The sequence below is a fragment of the Saimiri boliviensis genome, chromosome 8 (genome assembly GCF_048565385.1).
Source record: "Saimiri boliviensis isolate mSaiBol1 chromosome 8, mSaiBol1.pri, whole genome shotgun sequence".
Taxonomy (NCBI): Eukaryota; Metazoa; Chordata; class Mammalia; order Primates; family Cebidae; genus Saimiri; species Saimiri boliviensis.
In genome coordinates this window covers 37,321,302-37,347,451 of record NC_133456.1, presented here as the reverse complement: position 1 = coordinate 37,347,451, position 26,150 = coordinate 37,321,302, and the positions used below count along the sequence as shown (strand labels likewise).

Below are 26,150 nucleotides of genomic sequence, written 5' to 3'. Positions count from 1 at the left end.
CAAGGGGTTTGAAATTACAGTGAGCTGTGGTTGGGCTACTACACTCCAGTTTGGGTGCGAGACTGAGGCACTGTCTCTAAAGAAAATAAAATAAGAATAAAAAATAAATAAAAATAAATATATAACTATATGAACTACTGAAGCAAAAACATATTTACTATTGTCTTCTGAACATTTAAATATTGCCCTTTTAAAATTAACGTATATGTTGTGGACATTCTTTTTAAAATGGCCATTTCTCAAAAAATAATTTAATGATTTGATATTTGTTTTTAGGTGATAAATGAACGGGATTCAAGCCTTGTCACAGAGGAAGATGTAGAGGAAAATCCTAGTCCAACTGTGGAAGAGAATAATGTGGTAGTTAAAAAACAGGGGCCACATTTACATAATTGGAGTGGTGACTGGAGCTTTTGGGTAATATCTTTTTTTATATGTTCATTTTATTCTTGAATGCCAATTTTCTTTAAATCTGCAAGAAGTCATACAGTATTTTTAAAATTTTCTTCTTAGCTTCTAAATTTTAGATGTTTTGGTTTTAGTCCAGAGTCCCAAAGACATTTCTGATTATGCTCTCCTTTGACCACTAGAAGGCACTGTTGTCTGGCTCGATGGAATGGAATTATCTGGTTCAATTTCCTCGTGTGAAAACTGTATCACAGGAGTGGATTCCATTTACAGTGTAGCTCACTCTATTGTCAAGAGACTAATGTTATACAGACATAATATTTCTAAGTGTTATTGAGAAGCCATTTTATATAATTTTGATTTTAAAAATTCATTCCTATCACTAAAGAAAGTTAAGTAATGTTCGACCTATACTGTATAATGACTATAAGACCGTTTTAAAGTTAGCAGTTGCTTATTCTGTTTCCATTGTGTTCACTCGATTGTGTAACCTGGACGTGCTTCAGGTGTCTTGACTGTAAAATGAGACTATGACTTGTTGATTAGGCACATTAAGATTTTAGAGTCTTTTTGGAAGAACAACACTTCTGTATGTTACAAATGCTAACATTTATTGTATTAAAGGACTCATTCTAAATCTAGGAATTCTTATGAGAGTTATGAGCGTTTGATACAATCTGGTGTAGTACAACTATAAGTGAAATTTGTATAAGATGGTAAAGCATATACAAGTTCACTGGAAAGCTGATCTCTTGGCTGGGTGCGATAGTTCATGCCTGTAATCCCAGCATTTTGGGAAGCTGCAGTGGGCAGATTGCTTGAGCCCAGGAGTTTGAGACCAGCCTGGGCAGTATAGTGAAACCCAGTCTCTACAAACAAACAAACAAAAAATTAGCCAGGTATGGTGGCACACACACCTTTAGTCCCAGGTACTCAGGAGGCTGAGGTGGGAGAATCACCTGAGCTTGGGAAGTTGAGGCTGCATTGAACCATGATCATGCCACTGCACTCCAGCCTGGGTAAGAGTGAGACCCTGTCTCAAAAAAAAAAAAAAAAAAAAAAAAAAGCTCATCTTTTGAGGATTAGGTATCCTTGGTAGCAGATTTAAAAAAAAATAATTTTAGAGCAGGCTAAAGAAAGATTCATTAACAGTTTATAAAGATTAGTACAAGTACCATCATTCTGTTCATAATTAGCAGTTCAGTTCATTGGAATCTTAATAGTTATTGAATCTTAACATGACTAAAAGGTTTTGATTTCCTATTAAGAAACATGACATCATAAGTTTTTTTGAACTGTATCCTAAGGAAAATATTTAACTGCTAAGAAATATACCAAAATAACAATACATCCTAAAAATAATGTCATCTGTATTGACTATATTATTTTTGGCCACATTTCGGAAAGGTTTATGACTATTGTAGTATTATGACCTTTCTGCACTGTGTTTTTTTAATAGCTTACATTGTCGATTGGGGAACCTTCATCGGTTTAAGTACTACCTAGAGCACTAAGTACTTACTGTGGTTACTATTGACAGACTTAAAGCAAAGAAAAGAGTAATGAAAGAAAAGGAAAAAGCAAAGGAATGAGAGAATTTAGAAATAGGAGAGAAAAAAAGAGGAATGTGTTGTAGATCCTTGATACTAAAAGTGCAGTGTGGGGGCCAGCAGATTTAGCATCACCTGACAGCAATGCAAAATCGTCCCAGCAACCCAACCTCAGACTCACTAGATCACAGTCTTCATTTATCACAAGGTTTCTAGGTAATTTACATTTACATTGAAGTCTGAGAAGCACTGATTTAGTGTCAGAGGTTTACTTTGAATCAGTTTGGGTCCATAAGCTGATTGCAAACACTTTAAGGACATTGTATATGAATTCACATAGAATAGACTTAAAGAGACGTACAGTGGTTGGGCATGGTGGCTCCTGCCTGTAATCCCAGCACTTTGGGAGGCCGAGGAGGGCAGATCACTTGAGTTTGAGACCAGCCTGACCAACATGGAGAAACCTCGTCTCTACTAAAAATACACCAGGCATGGTGGTGCATACCTGTAATCCCAGCTACTCGAGGCTGAGGCAGGAGAATTGCTTAAACCCAGGAGGTGGAGGTTGAGGTGAGCCAAGATTGTGCCATTGCGCTCTAGCCTGGGCAAAGAGCAAAACTCTGTCTCAATAAAAAAAAAAAAAAAAAAAAAAAAAAGAAGTATGCAGATTTTTTTTTTTTTTTTTTTTTTTTTTTTTTGAGACAGAGTCTCACTCTGTCACCCAGGCTGGAGTGCAATGGCACATTCTCAGCTCACCGCAACCTCTGCTCCCCGGTTCAAATGATTCTCCTGTCTCAGCCTCCCGAGTAGCTGGGACTACAGGCCTGTGCCACCACACCTGGCTAATTTTTGTATTGTTAGTAGAGATGGGGCTTCATTATGTTGGCCAGACTGGTCTTGAGCTCCTGACCTCGTGATCCACCCGCCTTGGCCTCCCAAAGTGCTGGGATTACTGGCGTGAGCCACTGTGCCAGGCCAGTCTTTTTTTTTTTTTTTTTTTTTTTAGTTGAGATGGAATCTTGCTCTGTCACTCAGGCTGGAGTGCAGTCACACGATCTTGGCTCACTGCAACCTCCACTTCATGGGTTCAAGTGATTCTCCTGCCTCAGCCTCCCGAGTAGGTGGGATTACAGGCACCTGCCACCACACCTGGCTAATTTTTGAATTTTTTTTTTTTTTAATAGAGATGAGGTTTCACCATCTTGGCCAGGCTTTTCTCGAACTCCAGACCTCGTGATCCACCCATCTTGGCCTCCCAGAGTGCTGGTATTACAGGTGTGAACCACCATGCCAGGCCATGAGCCACCACGCCCAGCCCAGTTTTACAGGTTTTTCTATAGGTCAGTTACCCAGAAACCAGAGCTATCAACAACTCAGAAGCAAACAAAAACTGAAAAATAGACCCCACATAGGTAAATCAGGGTTCATGCTAATGTATCTGGTAATAGAAGAGATCCTCAAATCTTTATTTGGTGTTTCTTTAATATATTTTTGCTATATTTTTTATAAGCTTAAATAAACTGAATAGGATATTGAAAGTGGGGGAATTAGTTGATAATAACACATAGATACCAGCAAGCAATGATAGCAGAAACTCAAAAAAAGTGAAGAAATCTAGACCTTTTGTAAAAAAATTTTAAATTTTTTTTACTGATGTCTATTTTATTCTCTTTCATCATTCAAGTTTGTTCAAAACATTACAAGAGGCATGAAAGCAAAAATAATTGCATTTTAAAAACTCAGTCTGTCCAAAGTATAGCATATGAAACCATGCCATTATCTCTTAGGAAATAAAAGCTTTCAAAATTAATTGATACTAAAGTTCAAGATTAAGACTAACCTCAAAGCATGACATGTGCAATGAAACTTGGACCTTTTAATATGGAGGCCAAAGATACGTGCAGCTAAGTTGACTCTAAATAGTACTGTAGCCAGTAGAAATGATATTTTAAAAGTCTGGACAATAAATAATTCATTTTTTCTCTGTCATTTACTATCCATCAGCATCTACCGTGACTCCACCATGTTGCTGTTTTCCTTGCTTCATTCTCCCCCAAATAAAGTAGATATTGAAGGAAAACCAATATGATGGGGAGTTCACCGAGGGGTCTAAAATTAACACAAGAAAGACAAGCCAGGCATTGTCGCACATGGCTGTAGTCCCAGATGCTCAGGAGGCCTGAGGAAGGGGGATCACTTGAGCCCAGGATTTTGAATCTATCCTAGACAATATAGCAAGACCCAATCTCTAAAACAAACAAACAACAAAAAGAAAACAAAACACAAGGAGGTCATGTAGCATAACAGGAATGATTTCATAAGGCACACGACCTGGTATTGAAGCAAATCGGGATGTCAGAGCTGTTAAACCAGAATACCTAAGGAATCTGGAGTTGTGCTTTCTCACTTTAGAGAGGTTCCTAGCAAAAAAATTCAGAACTTTAAAAAGCATTGGTATTTAAAGAGTTAAGCTACAGGGATCTGAGAAATTCACTAACATAGAATAATTCATATGTTCTAGCCTGGCTCAATCAGTTGTTCCACAGTAGTGAATTTAGAGGGCAGCGTGATACAATTGAATACATTGGAGACTGGGAACAAAACATCTGGAATAGAGTCTCTGCCCTGTTTCTGGTGATTTCAGTGAGTGGTGATCTTAAGTATGTTGCATAACCTGTCTCCCGTCAGTTACCCCACCTGTAAAATTAGAGATGAGGTCACGGTATTACAACACCGGTCTGTCTTGAATCTGTAGTAACCTCATACTGTTTAACAGATTGGCTAATAAGTGCCTTTCTGACAGTAAGACTAATTTAAAGTAGGATTAATTCTCCATGGCTATTAATAGTGAGATTAATAGCGTCAGATTTTCTATTTCAATTCTGTAGTATAAAGATAGGAATCTTAATTGTATTTGTTTTATATTTTTATTTTTAAAAAAATATTGGGCCTGGCGTTGTGGCTCATGCTTATAATCCAAACACTTTGGGAGGCAAAGGTGGGAGGATCACTTGAGGCCACGAGTTTGAGATTAACCTGAGCAACATAGTGAGACCCCCGTCTCAACAAAACAAAATAAAAATTAGCTGGCTATGGTGGCTTGCACCTGAAGTCCCAGCCACTTGGGAGGCTGATGTGGGAGGATTGCTTCAGTCCAGGATTCTAGGTTACAGTGAGCTGTGATCATGTCACTGCACTTCAGCCTAGGTGACAGAGAGAGACACTGTCTCAAAAAAATGAAATAAAATATTTAATTCTAGTATGTGGGAAATGAGTTTTATTATTATGTTTTAAACCCTAATGAAACAAGAAAAATTATGTGAAATGATGAAACAAAATTTAAAATAAAGTTAGTGGCAAATATTTATGCTTTTGCCCATTAGCTTAGTAAAGAATACATAGCAAAGGTAAAACAAACAAACAAAGAAAACGCTTAAAACAAAAAACTTGCTTTCTCCTTGGCTAGAGTAATGGTATATTCCATGTGGATTAAGACCCCAGAGGCAAGGCAGACAAAGATCAGCAGCAGATGCGTTTATATAGTGCAACTTATTTTAGTAAGATGGAGTGAGCAACTACGGGGAGTAGAAAACAGCCTTTGAGATGATTCATTCTGTATGTTCAGAAGATGACATACTTACCTGCGATTTTTTAATAGAAGTAATAGTGCTTTGGATAAGGTAGTTAATATTAAGTATTCTTTTGTGCTTTGATGTTTCATTAATCTTAAGTTCTTTAAAAATATTTGTCAACTGTACATACTTCTTTAATAGCAGATTTAGCTGATCATTGTATTTTTAAAATGGAGGGATTTATAAAGTTTTCTGGAATGCATAACTAAAATTAAGTTTGCTCAGGGGTCCTTTGTGCATTCTTCTTTGAATAATTGTTTATTTGAAAATGTTGAAAACTATGCATAAAGAAGATATGAGATCTCAGATTCCTCAGGTCTTTGATTTAGGAAGGGAAGTAGAAAAAAAGATGGAGTAGGAGAATTTTTTAAAATATTAGAGTTCAAATTGATTATTTCCTTTTTTTTTGTTTTAAAACATTTTAGGAATAAAAAACAATTTTCAAGCATTAACTACATATATGCAAATAATAACTAGTATACTTATGTTTTAATAGAAAATATTTATATTTGATGTTTTCTAGATAATAGTCAAGTTTTCTTTCTTTCTTTCTTTTTTTTTTCTGAGACAGAGTATCATTCTATTACCCAGGCTGGAGTACAGTGCTGTGATCTCAGCTCACTGCAATTTCTGCCTCCTGGGTTCAAGTAATTCTCCTGCCTCAGCCTCCCAAGTAACTGGGACTGTAGGTGCGTGCCATCAGCTGAGCCCTAATTTTTGTATTTTTAGTAGAGATGGGGTTTTACCATGTGAGCCAGGCTTGTCTCGACCTCCTGACCTCAGGTGATCTATCCAGGGCAACCTCCCAAAGTGCTGGGATTGCAGGCCTTGAACTACTGTGCCTGGCCAAGTTTTTTTTTTTTGTTTTTGTTTGTTTTTGTTTGTTTGTTTGTTTGTTTTTTTTAACTGTACAAAAAATCTGAAGTCTTTATTCTGTACTTAAAAAAATTTATTTATGTATTTATTTTTTTGAGACACAGTCTCACTCTGTCATCCAGGCAGGAGTGCAGTGGCATGATCTCGGCTCACTGCAACCTCCACCTCCTGGGCTCAAGTGATTCTCTTGCTTCAGCATCCTGAATAGCTGGACTGACAGGTGCATACCACCACTCCTGACTGATTCTGTACTTTATCATTAACTTATCATAGTCACTTTATTTCCAGGTAAACTTTCCTACTTAAAAGTGGGGAATAAAACTGATTTTTTTTTTTTGCCACAAATCTGATTTATACATACATAGTAAGGATTAATTAATGTTGTATTATTTTTTTTTAAATCCCAAGATAATTAATTAATATGTCTGTAACATACTTCAGCAACTTGGGAGAATAGGTTTCCTGTAATCATGTTGTTCTCCACAACAACACGTCTTGCATTTATTCAAGCTTGTAAAGGATATTTCTGATTTTTACTTTGGTGGCTGATAAAAAAGAATAAACTCATTTTTTAATGTATGTTGGATTACAAAAACATTTTTTCCAATTTGAAAAACTTTAAGTGTAGTTAGATACTGTTTGATAAACTTAGATATCTTTTAACATTTGTAGGTTTAATTATAAAGGAATAAAAACCAGCCCTTATGGCAACATGGGAAGGGAACTATTTAATTTAAGTGTTCTTCTGCTAAAAGTACCTAGCAATGCTGGATAAAATGTTTCAAACATTTTTTTTTTTTTTAATAATGCATGTCTTGGCTCATGAAACAGCAAGGGAAATATACCTACAGGCTTAAAAAAAAAAAAAAAAAAAAAAGAGGGAACTGAATACCAGAGTTGTAAGCACATGAGCTAACGCTGAGGTTGCCTTGAGGAATTTGCTGAGCTTTAATGGCCATGCTGTGATAGGAGATAGGAGATAACACCTTGAACTTGTATGAGTTGGAACTGAGAACTCTTATTAAAGCCAGGCTCTTGAAGAGTTAACCCCTCTTTGAAATACATACTAGGAAAAATATCTGCTACATTCACAGGTTGAAGATAAGGAAGCCTGTCTGTCTAAGCCCAGGCTTAGCGTGGGAGTGGGGGTAGTTTCTCCTGAGAATATATAACTATAACCCATCTCTAACTGTGGTCCATCTCTCATGAAGTTTTGGGGCTTGGATTTAGTGCTCTCTATAAGTGAGCAGAAAGAGATTCAATGAACAGCATATTTGAGCCTCCAAAACTTCAGATAATATAACTATTATACCACATAAAGACTATAAAAGTTATATAATATTGTAAAGACAATAGAAGAAACTAAAAGTATTATAAATGGATGGGAAATTCTCAAATACAGGCAGATTTGAAAAAAATCAAATACAACTCTAAAATGAAAAATATGGTCACTGAAATAATAGTAATTAAAGAATGCTAGCAGGGTGCAGTGGCAGGTGCCTATAGTCCCAGCTACTCAGGAGGCTGAGGCAGGAGAATCACTTGAACCCCGGAGGTGGGAAGTTGCAGTGAGCTGAGATTGCACCACTGCACTCCAGCCTGGGTGACAGAGTGAGACTCTGTCTAAGAAAAAAAAAAAAAAAAGAATGCAGTGGGCTTGGGAAATGGCAACTAAAGAGAGATCTGTAAACTGAAAGGTATGTATGTGTCAGGAAATTCCTCAGATTTTATCAATGAGAGATAAAGAGAGAAAGTGTGAAAGAGAACAGTTTAAGATGTAAAGGGGATAGTAGAGAAGTTCATTTTGAATCTTGTAGCAGATTTAGAAGATGAACACAGAATGAGCAAGAGGCAATATTCAAAGAGAATGTGCGTGAACAATTTTCACTCAAGATGAAGGGCTTCATAATCAGGAATTGTAGTGAGCTTCTCACAGGATAGATTGAAGAGTATGTGAACAGAGACATTATTATCTTAAAAGTGGCAGCTGGATGCTGTGGTTTACACCTGTAATCCCAGCATGTTGGGAGGCTGAGGCAGGTGAATCACCTGAGGTCAGGAGTTTGAGACTAGCCTGGCCAATGTGGTGAAACTCCATCTCTACTAAAAATACAAAAATTAGCTGGGTGTGGTGGCAGGTGCCTGTAATCCTAGCTACTCGGGAGGCTAAGGCACAAGAATTGCTTGAACGTGGGAGGTGGAGGTTGCAGTGAGCCGAGATTGAGCCACTACACTCCAGCCTTGGCGACAGAGTGAGGCTTTGTCTCAAAAAAAAAAAAAAAAAAAAGAAAAGAAAAGAAAAGAAAGAAAGAAAGAAAGAAAAAAGTGGCAAAGGTAGATATACATGAATTTAAAAAGGAATGGTCTTATTTATTCATTGAGTTGAGTGTCTTCTATGCACCTCAATGTTCTAAGTGAATAGGACAGCCTCTCTACCACTCTGGTGTTGACAGCAGGATTGGAGCTGGACAGCATGTAAATAAACAAACAGGTACTATGTCAGGTAGTGATAGAAGCTATGAAGACAACAAAATTTTTGTGTTTTTTAATAGAGACAGGGTTTCACCAAGTTGGCCAGGCTGGTCTTGAAGTTCCGACCTCAGGTGGTCTGCCCACGTTGGCCTCCCAAAGTGCTGGGATTACAGGTGTGAGCCACCGCACCCAGTCTGTATTTCTATTTTTTTTAAAGAGTTTTTGTCGCAAATGGAATTTGAATTTGGTCAAATATTATTTCTATATCAAGTGATACGATTGTGTAATTTTTTTTTTTTTTTTTTTTTGAGGCGGAGTTTCGCTCTTGTTACCCAGGCTAAAGTGCAATGGCATGATCTCGGCTCACCACAACCTCTGCCTCCTGGGTTCAGGCAATTCTCCTGCCTCAGCCTCTTGAGTAGCTGGGATTACAAGCACGCACCCCCATGCCCAGCTAATTTTTTGTATTTTTAGTAGAGACGGGGTTTCACCATGTTGACTAGGATGGTCTCGATCTCTTGACCTCGTGATCCACCCGCCTCGGCCTCCCAAAGTGCTGGGATTATAGGCTTAAGCCACCGCGCCCGGCCTGATTGTGTAGTTTTTAAAAGCATTTTAATATGCTGGGTTGCACTGATTGATTTTTGAATACTGAACAAGCCTTGGATCCTGGAATAAACTCCACTTGGTCATGTTGTATAATTATTTTAATTTATGGCTGAATTGTATTTGCTAATATTTTCTTTTTTTTCTTTTCTTTTTTTTTTTTTCTTTTTGAGACTGAGTTTCACTCTTGTTATCCAGTGTGGAGTGCAATGGCACGATCTCAGCTCACTGCAACCTCCACCTCCTGGGTTCAAGCAACTCTCCTGCCTCAGCCTCCTGAGTAGCTGGGATTACAGGCACGCGCCACCACGCCCAGCTAATTTTTTTGTATTTTTAGTAGAGACGGGGTTTCACCATGTTGACCAGGATGGTCTTGATCTCTTGACCTCGTGATCCACCCACCTCGGCCTCCCAAAGTGCTGGGATTACAGGCTTGAGCCACCGCGCCTGGCCATATTTGCTAATATTTTCTTAAGGATTTTTGTATCTATATACGTGAGGGATATTGTTCTGGAATTTTCAATTTTTTTGTAATGTCTTTATCTGGTTTGGCATCAGGGTAACAGTAGCTTCATAAAATGAATTGGGAAGTGCTCCCATCTGTTCTATTTTTTGGAGAGATTGTATAGAATTAATTTTTTAAATGTTTTGTAGAATTCTCCAGTAAAACTATGTGGGCCTGGAGATTTCTTTCTTGGGAAATTTTAAATTGTGAACTTAAGTTCCTTAATTTGTAGATCTGTTCAAATTATGTGTTTTCTATGTAGTGACTTGTGGTCATTTGTGTTTTTTGATAATCTATTTTTTCTAAGTTATCGTATTTACATGTGTAGAGTTCTTTAGTTTGTTTGACTGTTTTTTGAGATGGAGTCTTACTCTGTTGCCTAGGCTGGAGTACAGTGTCTTGATCTCAGCTCACTGCAGCCTCTGCCTCCCAGGTTCAAGCTATTCTCCATCCTCAGCCTCCCAAGTAGCTGAAGATTATAGGCATGTACCTGTAATCCCAGCTATTTTTTTTTTCGAGATGGAGTCTTAATCTGTTGCCAAGCTGGAGTGCAGTGGTGTGATCTTGGCTCACTGCAACTCCCGCCTCCCAGGTTCAAGCAATTCCCCTGCCTCAGCTTCCTGAGTAACTGGGACTACAGGTGCGTGCCACCATGCCTGGCTAAGTTTTTTTATTTTTAGTAGAGACAGAGTTTCACCATGTTGGCAGGATGGTCTTGATCTCCTGACCTTGTGATCCACCCGAATTGGCTTCCCAAAGTGCTGGGATTACAGGTGTGAGACACTGTGCCTGGCCTGATTACATGTGTAGAGTTCTTTATAGTATTTCGTTATTTCCTTTTGAGTTCTGTAGGGTCTTCAGTGCTGACCCTGTTTTATTCCTGATATTGGTAGTTTGTGTCTTCTCTCTTTTTTGTCAGTCTTGCTAGTAGTTTTATCAATTTTATTATGTTTGAAGAATCAGCTCTTTGCCAGGCATGGTGGCTCATGCCTATAATCCCAGTACTTTGGGAAGCTGAGGTGGGCAGATCACAAGGTCAGGAGTTTGAGACCAGCTTGGACAACATGGTGAAACCTTGTCTCTACTAAAAATACAAAAATTCTCTGAGTGTAGGGATGTGTGCCTGTAGTCTCAGCTACTCGGGAGGCTGAGGTGGGAGAATCACTTGAACCTGGGAGGTGGAGGCTACAGTGAACAGAGATTGTGCCAGTGCACTCCAGCCTGGGTAATAGAGCGAGACTTTGTCTCAAAAAAAAAAAAAAAAATCAGCTCTTTGTTTATTGATAGTCTCCATTGTTGGTGTTTCAGTTTCACTAATTTCTGCTGTTTTTTTATTTACTTTTGCTTGTTTGGGGTTTATTTTACTCTTTCTTTTCTAGGTTCCTGAGTTAGATGCTTAGATTATTTATTTTAGACTTTTCCTTTTTTTAATGTGGCATTTAGTGCTATAAATTTCTCTTTCATTTTTAGCTGTGTCCCACAAATTTTGATATATTATATTAAAATTTTAATTTTCTTTCTTCTTCTTCTTCTTTTTTTTTTTTTCTGAGAGGGTGTCTCACTCTTTTTCAACTTGGCTCACTGCAACCTCTGTCTCCCTGGTTCAAGTGATTCCCCTGCCTCAGCCTCCTAGGTAGCTGAGACTACGGGCACATGCCACCACGTTCAGCTATTTTTTTTTTTTTTTTTTTTTTTTTAGTAGATATGGGGTTTCACCACGTTGGCCAGGATGATCTTGAACTCCTGACCTTGTGATCCGCCGCCTGCCTCAGCCTCCCAAAGTGCTGGGATTACAGGCGTGAACCCCTGTGCACAGCCAATATTTTAATTTTCATCAGTTCGATGTGTTATTTTATTTCCCTTGAGATGTTCTCTTTGACCCTTGACTCTAGATGGATTATCTATAAGTGTGCTGTTTAGTTTCCAAGTGTTTGGAGATTTTGAGCTATTTTTCTATTATTGATTTCTAGTTTGATTTCATTATAGTCAGAAAATACATATTGTATAGTTTCAGTTCTCTTAAATTTGTTGAGGTACGGCTGAGTATATAGTCTGTTTTGGTAATGTTCCAGGACAGTTGATGTTACTATGTTTTAAAATGCATCTGAAATACCTTGGAGAACCTAGATGAACTAGGCAAATTTCCACAAAATACACAAATTACTGAAAAAGACTCAAGAAAGATAAAATCTTAATAGACCTATGACAAGGAAAGAGATTGAATTAGTGACAAAACAAAAACCAAAGAAACCCTCGATCGCCAAAACCAAAATTCTTTTTTTTTCTTCTTCCTTTTTTCCCCCCCAAAACCAAAATGACAACAACAGCAACTAACTTTTCACAAAGAAAAGCTCAGGACCAGATGGCTTTATGGGTATATTCTGCCAAATCCTTCAAAAACTCTTTCAAAAAAGCAGAAAAGGAGGCAACACTTCCCAGATTATTCTGTAAGGCCAGTATTACCTTGATTCCAAAACCAAAACTAAATTGTAATTCTATACACTAGCAATGAACATCCTTAACATGAAATTAAGAAAACAATTCCATTTACAGTGATATCAAATGAATAAAATAGAAATACTTTTTTTTTTTTCTTTTTTCTTTTTTTGAGATGGAGTCTTGCTCTATCACCCAGGCTGGAGTGCAGTGGTACAATCTTGGCTCACTGCAACCTCTGTCTTCCAGGTTCAAGTAATTCTCCTGCCTCAGCCTCCTAAGTAGCTGGGATTACAGGCGCGTGCCACCACGCCCAACTAACTTTTGTGTTTTTAGTAGAGATGATTTTCACCATGTTGGTCATCCCACGTTAACTCCTGACCTTGTGATCCATCTGCCTTGGCTTCCCAAAGTGCTGGGATTACAGGTGTGAGCCACCATACCTGGCCAAAATAGGAATAAATTTCACAAAATGTGTGCAATACTTATACACTAAAAACAACAAAACTTTATCGAAAGACATTTGGAAAGATCCCATATTCATGAATCGGGAGGCTTAATGTTGTTATGTTGTTAATGATGGCAATACTCCTCAGACTAAACTACAAATTCAACCCTGTCCTATCAGGATTCAAATGGGCTTTTCTTGTAGAAACGGACAAGCAGTACTCAAGCTCCTGTGGATATACAAAGGACCCAGAATAACGAAAATAATCTTGAAAAAGAATGAAGTTGGCCGGGCGTGGTGGCTCACGCCTGTAATCCTAGCACTTTGGGAAGCCGAGGTGGGTGGATCACCTGAGGTCAGGAGTTCAAGACCAGCCTGGCCATCAGGGTGAAACCCCATCTTTAAAAAAAAAAAAAAAAAAAAGAAGGAAAAAGAATGAAGTTGGAAGATGTACACTTCCAAATTTCAAGGATTACTACAAAGCTACAATAATCAAGATAGTGTGGATTGGCATAAAAAATGTACTTACGTATTGATGGAGTAGAAATGATAATTCAGAAATAAACCCTTAAATTTATGATCAATTGATGAGTGTCAAAACAATTTAATGAGGGAAGGAATATTCCACAAATGATACAACTAGATATACACATGCGAAGGAATGAATTTGGACCCTTACTTCACACCATATATAAGAATCAGCTTGAAATTTATCATAGACCTAAGTTTTAAGTGTAAGAGCTAGAACTAAAACTCTTAGAAGAAAACATAGGTATGACTCTTCATGAACCTTGGATCAGGCAATAGTTTCTTAGATATGACATGAAAATCTCAGGGACAAAAAAAAGTAGATAAATTGGACCTCATATAAATTAGAACCATGTTTGGTGGTGCGTGCCTGTCTTGCCAGCTACTTAGGAGGCTGAACTGGGAGTTCTCTTGAGGCCAGGAGTTTGAGAGTGCATTGTGCTATGATCGTGCCTGTGGATAGCCACTGCCCTCCATTCTGGGCAACAAAGTGAGACCCATTTTGTTTTTCTTTCTTTTTTTTTTTTTTTGAGACAGAGTTTTGCTCTTGTTGCCCAGGCTGGAGTGCAATGGTACAATCTCGGCTCACCACAACCTCTGCTTCCTGGGTTCAAGTGGTTCTCCTGCCTCAGCCTCTCAAGTAGCTGGGATTACAGGCATGCACCACCACGCCTGGCTAATTTTGTATTTTTAGTAGAGACGGGGTTTCTTCATGTTGGTCAGAGTGGTCTCAAACTCCCAACCTCAGGTGATCCACCTGCCTTGACCTCCCAAAATGCTGGGATTACAGGTGAGAGCCACTGCACCCAGCCTGTGAGACCCCATTTCTAAAAAATAAAAAAAATAAAAAAATAAAAAAAAAATTTTTGTGCTTCAAGGAGTTCATTAAGAAAATGAAAAGATCACCCACAGAATGAGAAAATAACTGCACGGCCGGGCGCCGTGGCTCAAGCTTGTAATCCCAGCACTTTGGGAGGCCAAGGCGGGTGGATCACGAGGTCGAGAGATCGAGACCATCCTGGTCAACATGGTGAAACCCCGTCTCTACTAAAAATACAAAAAAAAATTAGCTGGGCATGGTGGCACGTGCCTGTAATCCCAGCTACTCAGGAGGCTGAGGCAGGAGAATTGCCTGAACCCAGGAGGCGGAGGTTGCGGTGAGCCGAGATCACGCCATTGCACTCCAGCCTGGGTAAAAAGAGCAAAACTCTGTCTCAAAAAAAAAAAAAAAAAAAATAACTGCACATCAAATATTGGATAAGGGGCTTGTACTAGAATCTACAAAGAATTCTTACAGCTCAATAATAAAAAGACAAATAAGCCAATTAAAAATGATCAAAACATGAATAGACATTTCTTCAGAGGCATACAAATACCCAATAAACACATGAAAACATGTCCAACATCAATAGCTATGAGGTAAATGCAAATCAGTACTGCAATGGGAATGCCATTTTACAGCTATTCAGATGGCTGTAATAAGAAAGACATTAGATTTGGTGAGGATGTGGAGGAGTTAAAACTCTCACACATTGCTGCTGCGAATGTAAAATGGTACAGGCATTTTGGAAAATAGTTTGGCACTTCCTGAAAATGTTAGACAGAGTTACTATATGACTCAGCAATTCTTCTCTTAGGTATATACCCCAGAAAATTTAAACGTGTTCACGTAAACATTTTTACATGAATATTCATAACAGCATTATTCATAATAAGCAAAAAGTAGAAACAACCCAAACATTAATCAAATGCTGAATGCATAGATTAAAATGTAGTATATACAATGAAATATTATTCATCCATAAGCCGGAGTGAAGTAATGATTCATGCTGCAACATAGATGAACCTTGAATACCTACATAATGCTGAGTGATAGTGCATATCATTGATGCACTATTGTGGCCCTTTGTGTCTGCTCCATTAATATGAAATACCCAGAATTAGCAAAATCCATAGAGATAGAAAGTGGATTCATGTTGTTAGGACCTGGGGAGGGGGCAATGGAGAGTAACTGCTAATGGGTATAGGGTTTCTTTTTGGCATGATAAAAGTTTTCTGGAATTATATAGTGGTGATGATTGCACAGTTTTGTGAGTATACCAAAATTGCTGACTTGTACATTGCAAAAGGATGAATTCTATAGTATGTAAATTATATCTCAATTTTTTTTTTTTTTTTTGAGACGGAGTTTCGCTCTTGTTACCCAGGCTGGAGTGCAATGGCGCGATCTCGGCTCACTGCAACCTCCGCCTCCTGGGTTCAAGCAATTCTCCTGCCTCAGCCTCCTGAGTAGCTGGGATTACAGGCACGTGCCACCATGCCCAGCTAATTTTTTTGTATTTTTAGTAGAGACGGGGTTTCACCATGTTGACCAGGTTGGTCTCGATCTCTTGACCTCGTGATCCACCTGCCTCAGCCTCCCAAAGTGCTGGGATTACAGGCTTGAGCCACCGCGCCCGGCTTATATCTCAATTTTTTAAAGTAAGTGCCTCGTTGGTATGGAACTTGGGCCTCAGGCAGCCCTGCCTCCATGATTTTGCTAGGTGTGGCCCCCATCACTTCTGTCATGAGTTGCAGTTGCATAGTGGTGCCTGTAGCTTTCCCAGGCAGGTATTGTATTCTCCTAAGTGTTCTACCCTTTTGGGGTCCCAGTGGTAGCCCTGACCCCACATTTCTGCTGAGCATTATTCTAGTGGAGGCTATCTGCACCTCTGCCCGTGTAGAAGGTCCCTTTTAGCTATATTAATCTCCAAATAGTCTCTAGGTCATACCATTGGTTTCTTCTCCTGAAAATGGTCTTTCATGCTCTATCACAAGATCAGGGTGTGAATTTTCCAACTATTTATGCTATTCTTCCCTTTCAATTATAAATACTGTCTTTAAGTAAGTATTCTCTCTCCCATTTTACTGTAAGTGGCCCACAAGCAGCCATGCAGCATGCTGAGTGCTTTGCTGCCACCTTTATTTTATTTTAATGATTGATTGAGACGGAGTCTCACCCTGTTGCCCAGGTTGGAGTGCAATGGCTCGATCTCAGCTCTAAGAAGTTCCAGACTTTCCCTAGTCTTCTTGTTTTCTGAACGCTCACCAGAATTGCTCTTAGTGACCCATTTATAGCAATCTAGGTTTTTTCTAGCCTGCTCCTCCAAATTCTTCTAGCCAGTACTCATCACGCAATTCCAAACTTGCTACCACATTTTCAGGTATTTTAATAGCAACAACCCTACTTTTTGGTACCAATTTTCTGTTTCAGTCCATTTTTCTGTTGCTATAACAGAACACCTAGACTGGGTAATTTATAAAGAAAGGAGATTTATTTGGCTCATGGTTCTGGAGGATGGGAAATTCAAGATCAGGTGGTCTTATCCGGCAAGGGTCTCATGTTGCATCATAATAGGACGGAGGCCATCACATGGTGAGAACATCTTTGAAAGACAAAACGTGAAAGGCAACCTTGGCTTATATAACCTGCTTTTTTGGTAATTAATCCAGACCCAGAGAGCACTCCCAGAAGGTGGCATTAAGCCCTTCATGAGACATCCCTCATGACCCAAATACCTCTTAAAGTTCCTACCACCTCTCAATACTATTACATTGAGGACCAAGCCTTAACATGAGTATTGGTGTGGACAAACCATATTCACACCATAGCAACTACCAAAACTCATTAAAAAATCTGCTGTGAGCCTATGGAGTGTGCCACAGATACTGAATCACTAAGACTGTTCAGACCATTTTTGATTAGAAGCCAACTCTTATGATTTTTGGACTGCAAGATGCTGGTTTATTGGGTTTCACTGTAAATTTCCACATGTAAATTTATACATTTACATGTATAAATGTGCACAAAAAAGTGTTTGGATCACTTAGAATAGGAAGATGCTATTTTTGAAAATGATTTTAGAGAACTACAAGAAAAAAAGAAATTGGGGTCTTTGAGGACAGAAACTTCAAATGTTAAATATTTAAAAAAACATTTATTGTTTCAAATATTACATCTACCTTCTTTTCTCCTGGCACTTTGTTTACACGTGTATTAGACCTCCTGACTGTATTATCAGTCTCTTATCCTTTATTCTCTATTTTCCATTATTTTTGTGGTAACATTTTGAGTCCTAGAGTGATGTGTTCTTCCACAGAGGATGTAAGGATTAAGATGATTTGAAGTTGGGCTCTAGTCCTTGTGTTGTTGGTCTCTAATTTTATTCTGTGTTCATAGAGAACATAGTTTATGTGGCTTTAATCCTTTCAAATTTACTGAAACTTGTTTTGTGGCCTAGCATATGGTTTGTTCTGGAGAGTGTTCCATGCGTGCTTGAAAAAAATGTGTATTTTGCAGTTGTTGGATGTTTTTATAAATGCCAGTTAGGTGTAGTTGGTTGAAAATCTTCAAGTTTCTTATATCCTTGATGGTTTTTTGTGTAATCTATCGATTATTGAGAACGGGATATAGGCCGGGTGCAGTGACTCACGCCTGTAATCCCAGCACTTTGGGAGGCTGTGGTGGGCGGATCACCTGAGGTCAGGAGTTGGAGACCAGCCTGACCAACATGGAGAAACACTGTCTCTACTAAAAATACAAACTTAGCCAGGTGTGGTGGCACATGCCTGTAATCTCAGCTCACCAGGAGGCTGAGGCAGGAGAATCACTTGAACCCAGGAGGCAGAGGTTGCGGTGAGCCGAGATTGCGCCATTGCACTCTAGACTGGGCAACAAAAGCGAAACTCCACCTCAAAAAAAAAAAAAAAAAAAAAAAAAAAAAAGAATGGGATATTGATATCTCCAACTTATTGAATGGTCTATTCTTGTACTTCTGTCATTTTTGCTTCATGCATTTTGGGGCTCTGTTGTGTATATATTTATGACGATTTTGCTCCTATATTGACCCATTTATTATTATGACATCTCTCTTAGTCTAGCAGTATTTCAGCTAAAAGTAATATAGCCTAAAGAGATAGCTATATTATCTCTAAATATAGCTAAAGAGATAGCTAAAGAGATAGGATGTGGAGAAATGCCAGATATAGGTGAAGGGGAGGAAGGCAGCAAATCACGCTGCCATGTGTGTACCTATGCAACAATCTTGCATGTTCTTCACATGTATCCCAAAACCTAAAATGCAATTAAAAAATCATTTATTTCTTAGTCAGCAACAGGCCCCCAACAGGTGGAGTGAACCCAAGAGAGAGATTACCTGGAAAGGCAGGATGAGGTAAGGAGCTGCCTTTTCCAGCTTGCAAGAAAGACAGAGCCAGGTAGCAAGTTGACTGGAAAAAAAAAAAAAAAAAAAAAAAAAAGTAATATAGCCACTCAGATTTTCTTGTGATTACTGTTTGCATGGGGTATCTTTTTCTCATCCTTTTAGTTTCAGCCTTTTTGTGTTTTTATAACTAAGGTGTGTGTCTCTTGTAGACAAAATATAGTTGGTTCTGTGTTTTATCTAGTTTGACAATTTCTGTGTTTAGTCCATTTACAGTTAATGTGGTTATAATATGGTTGGATTTATAAATAACCATTTTGCTGTTTATTTTCCATATGGTTTATATGTTTTTTATTCTTCTGTTCCCCCTTCTTTATGTGTCAAATACGTATTTTTTAGGGTAGTATTTTAATTCCTTTTGATTTAAATTTTTTTTTTTTTTAAGATGGAGTCTTGCACTGTCGCCCAGGCTGTACTGCAGTGGCACCATATCGGCTCACTGCAACCTCCGCCTCCTGGGTTCAAGCAATTCTCCTGCCTCAGCCTCCTGAGTAGCTGGGACTACAGGTGTGCACCACGATGTCCAGCTAATTTTTTTCTATTTTTAGTAGAGATGGGGTTTCACCATATTGGCCAGGATGATCTTGGTCTCCTGACCTCGTGATCTGCCTGCCTCAGCCTCCGAAAGTGCTAGGATTACAGGCCTGAGCCACCGGATTTAAAATTTTTTGAAGGTTGTTTTTAGTGATTGCTTAAGAGAGTACAGAATTCTTCAGATTTGTACTAATTTAATTCTGCTGAAATATTGAACCTTTTCTTCAACTGATGTTATTATCTCGTAAACTCAGCAATATAGTGTTGTGATTATGGCTTTGTAGACCCTTATGTCTTTTAAAGATATTAAGAGAGAAATGAGAAAATAGATTTACATAGTCTTTTAAAAATACCCATATATTTATACTTCTGGTGCTCTTAATTCTTCTGGTGAATTTGAGTTACCATATGATGTCATTTCCTTGCAGCTTGAAGGACTCCCTTTATTTTCAATTTTAATTTTAATTTTTTTTGGAGACAGAGTTTCACTCTGTCATTCAAGCTGGAGTGGAGTGGCATGATCTGTGCTTACTGCAACCTCTGCCTCCAGGGTTCAAGAGATTCTCCTGCCTTAGCCCTCCCCAAGTAACTGGGATCACAAGCATGCACAACCACACCCAGCTAATTTTTGTATTTTAGTCGAGACGGGGTTTCACTATTTTGGCCAGACTGGTCACGAACTTTCGACCTTAGGTGATCTGCTCACCTTGGCCTCCCAAAGTGCTGGGATTACAGGCATGCATGTGCTACTGCACCAGGCCTAGGACTTCCTTTAGTATTTCTTAGAAAGCATGTCTGTTCTCTCCATTGTTAATGATGAGAAGTCACCTGCAAATTACACTGTTTTTCAACTGTACGTGATGAGTCATTTTTTTTTCTTGCTTCTTTCAGGATTTCTTATTTGTTGTTCAGCAGTTTGACTATTGTATGTCTTAGTGTGACTCTGTTTATCCTACTTGGGATTCATTGAGTTTCTTTGATGTATACATTCATGTTTTCCATCATAGTTAGAAAATTGACCATTATTTCTTCAAATAGTTTTCTACTTTATCCTTTTTCCTTCTGATACTCCCATCACATGTATTTTGATTCCTTTGATGTTGTCCCACAGGTCTCTGAGAGTTTGTTCATTTTCTTAAATCTTTGTCCTTTCTGTTCTTCAAATTTGATAATTTTTACTAGTCTATCCTTAAGTTTACTTGTTCGTTCTCTGTCATTTTGAATTTGCTGTTGAAACCTTTTAGTGAATTTTTTATTTTAGTGATTGTAGTTTTCAACCCCAGAATGTCTACTTGTTCCTTTACAACTTTTTATAAAAAATATATTTGCCCAGGTTCTCCACTTATTGAGTTATTGTTGTCATACTTTCCTTTAGTTCTTTAAGCATGATTCTCTTTGTTTTTTGAACATATTTGTAACTGATTTAATATCTAAATTCAGTGTTGGGGACCCTCAAAAGCTATTTCTGTTTTCTGTTCTGTTTTTTCTTAGATGTCACATTTTCTTGTTTCTTTGCATGTCTTATAATTTTTCTTGGAATATTGACAATATAGATAATATATTGTAGCATCTCTGGATTCTGATTACATTTCCTCTTGTCCCATAGGATGTCATTGCTGATTTTTATTTGCTTGTTTAATAACTTGCCTAGAGTAAATCTATGAAATCTGTTTGTTCTGTGGCGTGTAACTGCTCTATTTATTATTGTTGCTGTTTTTATTTTTAGGGCTGGCTTCCTAGGGATCACCTCTTATATCAGCCCTGATTGTTCAATGAGCCAGTAAGCCTTTTCCCTTCTATTGACAAATCTGTGAGTAGATTGGGGAATGTATTCAAAGTTTGGCCATTTTTAAGTTTATCCCAGTTTTTCAGTGTTCTCCTGAGACCTCTTGTGTCTCTGGCTAGGAAATGTGTGGATAGCCTGAGCTTTCTCTGGTTCGTATTGTGCACATTGCAGCCTTTGTTCAGCCAGGAATATGTGACTAGTTTATCAAGCCCATCTATGGCTGCCTTTTCTTCAAGATCTTTCTAAGCTCCTTGTTAATCTGCTGTTCTGCTTGCTCCAATTGGAATTGCACTCACACACTTGCTTGGATTAGTACAGAGTTTTCCCTTTCACTTCTGGGCATAGATATTCTGCTTCCAATCCAAATCAGCTCAACCCTCTCTGTTAAGATAGCTGCCAGTTTTTATGACCTATTCCCACCCTCAAAGAACTACCACATAGACTTAAGAGGTGAAGGAGGAAGGACGATGGGAACAGGCCCAGGAAAGAGTGCCACAGACTTCCACCATCTTTACCTAAGTTCAGTGGATTTTCATGAACAAATACTTCTCAGTTGATTGTATTGTATGCCTTTGGTCAATGTCCAGTCGTTTGAGATGATTATTTTTGAAGTTTTTTTTTTCTAGTTATATATTTGCTTTTGTAGAGGGGATTGCCAGACCCCTCATCTCCTCAGGCTGGAAGTAGTCTTCTTTGCTTCTTTTTGGTGTTTTTGAGATGTTTATATGGTTGTTTATATAAGGATTACACAGTATTGCATAGAAAGCATATGATTTTAAATTCCACTTGATATTTTTTTTTCTAGGACATCATAATTACAATTATACAGAAATGTAATCTTTTTATTGTTGTAGATTTCAAGTTCCACCTATAAAGACAGGAGTGAAGAATACAGAAGACAGTTCACACATCTACCTGATACAGAGAGGCTGATAGCAGGTAAAAAAGACAGAAATTTGCAAAAAAAAAAAAAAAGTTGTATTACCTCATTATGAAAATGGAACTGCTAAGTGACAGTAATAAAATTTGGGCCTTTATTCTAGATAGAATATAATTTTCAACATAAGGAACATCCTTATGACCCAGCAATCCCATTTCTGGGTAGATATCCAAAAGAAAGGAAATTAACATATTGAAGAGATATCTGCACATGCATGTTTATTGCAGCACTATTGACAATACCCAAGATATGGAATCAACCTAAGTATCCATCACTGGATGAATGGATAAAGAAAACGTGGCACATAAATGCAATGGAATATTATTCAGTCACAAAAAAGAATGAAATGCTGTCACTTGCAGCAATGTGAATAAAACTGCCTCCAGTTTTATTATGTTATGTGAAATAAGCCAGGCACAGGAAGACAGTTATCCCATGTTCTCACTCATACGTGGGAGCTAAAAATAAATTGATTTAACGGCGATAGAGTAGAATGATGCCAGGTGTGGTAGCTCACGCCTATTATCCCAGCTCTTTGGAAGACTGAGGCAGGAACATTGCTTGAGCCAAGGAGTTCCAGCCCAGCATGGTCAACATAGTGAGATCCTGTCTGTATTATAAAAAAAAAAAAAAAAAAAAATTAGCCAGGTGTTGTGGTATGTGCCTGTAGTCCCAGCTGCTCAAGAGACTGAGATGAGAGAATCACTTGAGCTCAGGAGTTAGAGGCTGCAGTGAGCTATGGTGGTGCCACTGCACTCTAGCATGGGCAACAGAATGAGACCCTTACTCAAAAAGAGAGGAGTAGTGGAGAGAGAGAGAGAGAGAGAGAGAGAGAGAGAGAGAGAGAGATGATGGTTACCAGAGAGCTGGGAAGGGTACTGAGAAGGGAAGATAAAAAGGAGCTGGTTAATAAGTACAAGAATACAGTTAGTTAGAAAGAATACGATCTAGTGTTCAGTATCACATGGGGAGACTTTAGTATGTATTTCAAAATAGCCAAAAGAGTGGAATTGGAATGTTTCTAATACAAAGATATGATAAATAGTTCAAGTGATGGATATCTCAATTACTTTGATTTGATCATTGCAAAATATGTGCTTATTCCAGTATATCACATTACTCCATAAACATGTAACAACCATTCAGTATCCATAATAATTAAAATTTAAAAAAAGATCATCAGCATCTTATCATAATTAGACAATGTAAAACTCAATTGTAATTCGGGGAAGAGTGATTTCTGACTTATAAGGATGTATTTGTTTTTTGTCTGGGTGTGGTGGCTCATACCTATAATCCCAGCACTTTGGGAGGCTGAGGGATTGCCTGAGGCCAGGTGTTTGAGACCAGCCTGGGGAACAAAGTGAGACCTTGACTCACACACACACACACACACACAGACACACACACACACACACACACACACACACATTAAGTACTAATAGAACTTAAAAAAATGATTTGTCACAGTGATTTAGGTGAATCAAATTGGATGGAAAATTTAAACTTGATGTTCAATATATACCAACTGTCTCCAGAAAAATACACTCTCTAACAGATGTACTCATAGAGCAACTTCACATAGTGTTCTAGGGCTAAATAATTATATATGTAATTCTTCACATAGATTTTTTTGAAGTAGGCTTTAAGAGGAAAAATTTCATCCTTTTCCTTTAAAAAGCACTTTAATTTTTACTATAAGCTTAATATGTACTCATGACAATAAAACTACACAGCTAAGTTTTAGTATATATTTAATTTAAAATATTTATTTAGGTTGGGTGTGGTGGCTCACGCCTGTAATCCCAACACTTTGGGAGGCTGAGGTGGGTGGATTGCTTGAGCACAGGAGTTCGGACCATCCTGGACAACTAGTAAGACCTTGTCTCTGCTAAAAATACAAAAATCAGCTTAGCATGGTGGCATGTACCTGTAGTGCCAGCTATTAGGGAGGCTGAGGTGGGAGGATTGCTTGAGCTCATGAAGTGGAGGTTGCAGTGAGCAGAGATCATACCACTGCACTCCAGCCTGGGTAACAGAACAAGACTTTGTCTCAAATAAAAATGAAAACATGTTATTTATATGAATTTCTCAGATTTTTTGGTACCCTTGGGAAATGCTTAATTCAATGTCTAGAACTCAGTGAATTTTTAGACAGTTCAGCTCAATAAATATCATAATAATGAATTAAAGCAATTTTTAAAAATATTGTTTATTGGAACTAATATAATCCCATGGTAAAATTTTTAAATGCTGCATAAAGACATAAAGTGAAAATTGAGTGATCCTTACAACCACTTCAATGTTCTTCCTGGGAGATAATCAGTGTTAGTAATTTCTTAGGTATAATTTCAGAAAATTTCTATAAGTATTTAGGATTATACATATAGAAAAAAACTTAAATAGGGTCAGACTGTGATTATTGTTTTGAATTTTGCCTAGATCTCTTTTTTTCTCTTTTTTTCCAGCAAGGAGGAAAGATTAAGGTCTCTTTTTTATTTGCACAACAGTGAATCCACTTCATTGCTTTTTTTTTTTTTTGAGATGGAGTCTTGCTCTGTTGCCCAGGCTGGAGTGCAGTGGTATGATCTTGGCTCACTGCAACCTCTGCCTCCCAGTTTCAAGTGATTCTCATGCCTCAGCCTCCAGTCCCAAGTACCTGGGATTACAGGCATGCACCACTACATCTGGTTAATTTTTATATTTTTAGTAGAGATGAGGTTTCGCCATGTTGGGCAGGCTGGTCTTGAACTCCTGACCTCAGTGATCTGCCCGTCTTGGCCTCCTAAAGTGCTGGGATTACAGGCCTGAGCCATTGCACCCAGCCAAGAGGCCATTTTTAAAAAAATCAATTTTATTGAAGTATAAATTTATTACAATAAACATACCCATTTTAGGGAAGCCATTTTTAAAAACCACAGAGGCCAGGCACGATGGCTTATGCCTATAATTCCAGCCCTTTGGGAGGCCAAGTCAGGCAGATCGCTTGAGGCCTGAAGTTCCAGACCAAACTGGACAACATAGTGAAACCCCGTCTCTACTAAAAATACAAGATTTGGCCAGGTGTGGTGGCACACACTTGTAATCCCAGCTACTCAGAAGGCTGAGACATCACTTGAACCCAGAAGGTGGAGGTTGCAGTGAGCTGAGATCACATCACTGCACTCCAGCCTGGGTGAAAGAGTGAAACCCTGTCTCGAAACAACAGCAGCAACAACAAAAGTCTGCTGATGTATATCAAATAGTCTTCAGTTAAAATAATCCAGATGGTTACTATGCCTTTAAACATAGTTAATGTAAAATAATACAATGGTTCCTAAAGTGTGGTCTATAGACTAGCAATGCTGTCAGTACCTGAGAGCTTACTAGACATACAGACTCACCCCAGAACTATTTAATCAGAAACCTGGGGGAGGGGAGACCTAATAATATTCAGTTCTGTTTTTTTTGTTTGTCTGTTTGTTTGTTTTTGGAGACAGAGTCTTACTCTGTTGCCCAGACTAGGGTGCAATGGCATGATCTCAGTTCACTACAGCCTCCGCCTCCTGGGTTCAAGCGATTCTTGTGCTTCAGCCTCCTGAGTAGCTGGGATCACAGGCACCCACCACCGCACCTAATTTTTGTATTTTTGGTAGAGACAGGGTTTCACCATATTGGTCAGGCTGGTCTCGAATTCCTGACCTCGTGATCTGCCTGTCTTGGCCTCCCAAAGTGCTGGATTACAGGCCGCGCCTGGCTGCAATATGTGTTTTATGTCAGCTAGGTATTTCTGATCTGAACCTGAACTGATAAAATGTTTTGGTGGTTTGGAAAAAAAATTCAGGATATTTCAAGGTGACCTTTAGCCCAATCTCTGTTTTAGTGATGAATGCTAGTTAATGGGTAACCTAATCTGCTTAATTATTTACAATAAAATTTTGTTTGGTGGCACCTCAGTTTTATTTTGCTGATGGAAGGATTGTGAAAGACTGAATTACTTTGCTCAATTTTTAGTATTTGCTTAGACATTTAACATGACTAAATGGGAACATTTTGAGATTTATGCAACATCTACCTAAAATTGCTAATTATTTTGTAGGGTTTTAAAATTTAGCAGTTATGCTAAATCTCCTCATAGCAGCCCTTTATGTCTTACATTATTAAGAATTTAGCAATAGCCGGGCGTGGT

At 38.3% G+C, this 26,150-nt stretch overlaps 1 protein-coding gene across 1 annotated transcript in view; it reads left to right on the top strand.

Annotated features, from left to right (window-relative positions):
- Positions 1-26,150, top strand: part of GRAMD1C (GRAM domain containing 1C) — a 98,737-nt gene that overhangs the window by 6,260 nt on the left and 66,327 nt on the right. The window contains exons 2-3 of the mRNA XM_074404342.1: positions 277-417; positions 21,897-21,981. Coding sequence (XP_074260443.1) covers positions 277-417; positions 21,897-21,981 — 226 coding nt within the window. The remainder of the gene's footprint in view (positions 1-276; positions 418-21,896; positions 21,982-26,150) is intronic.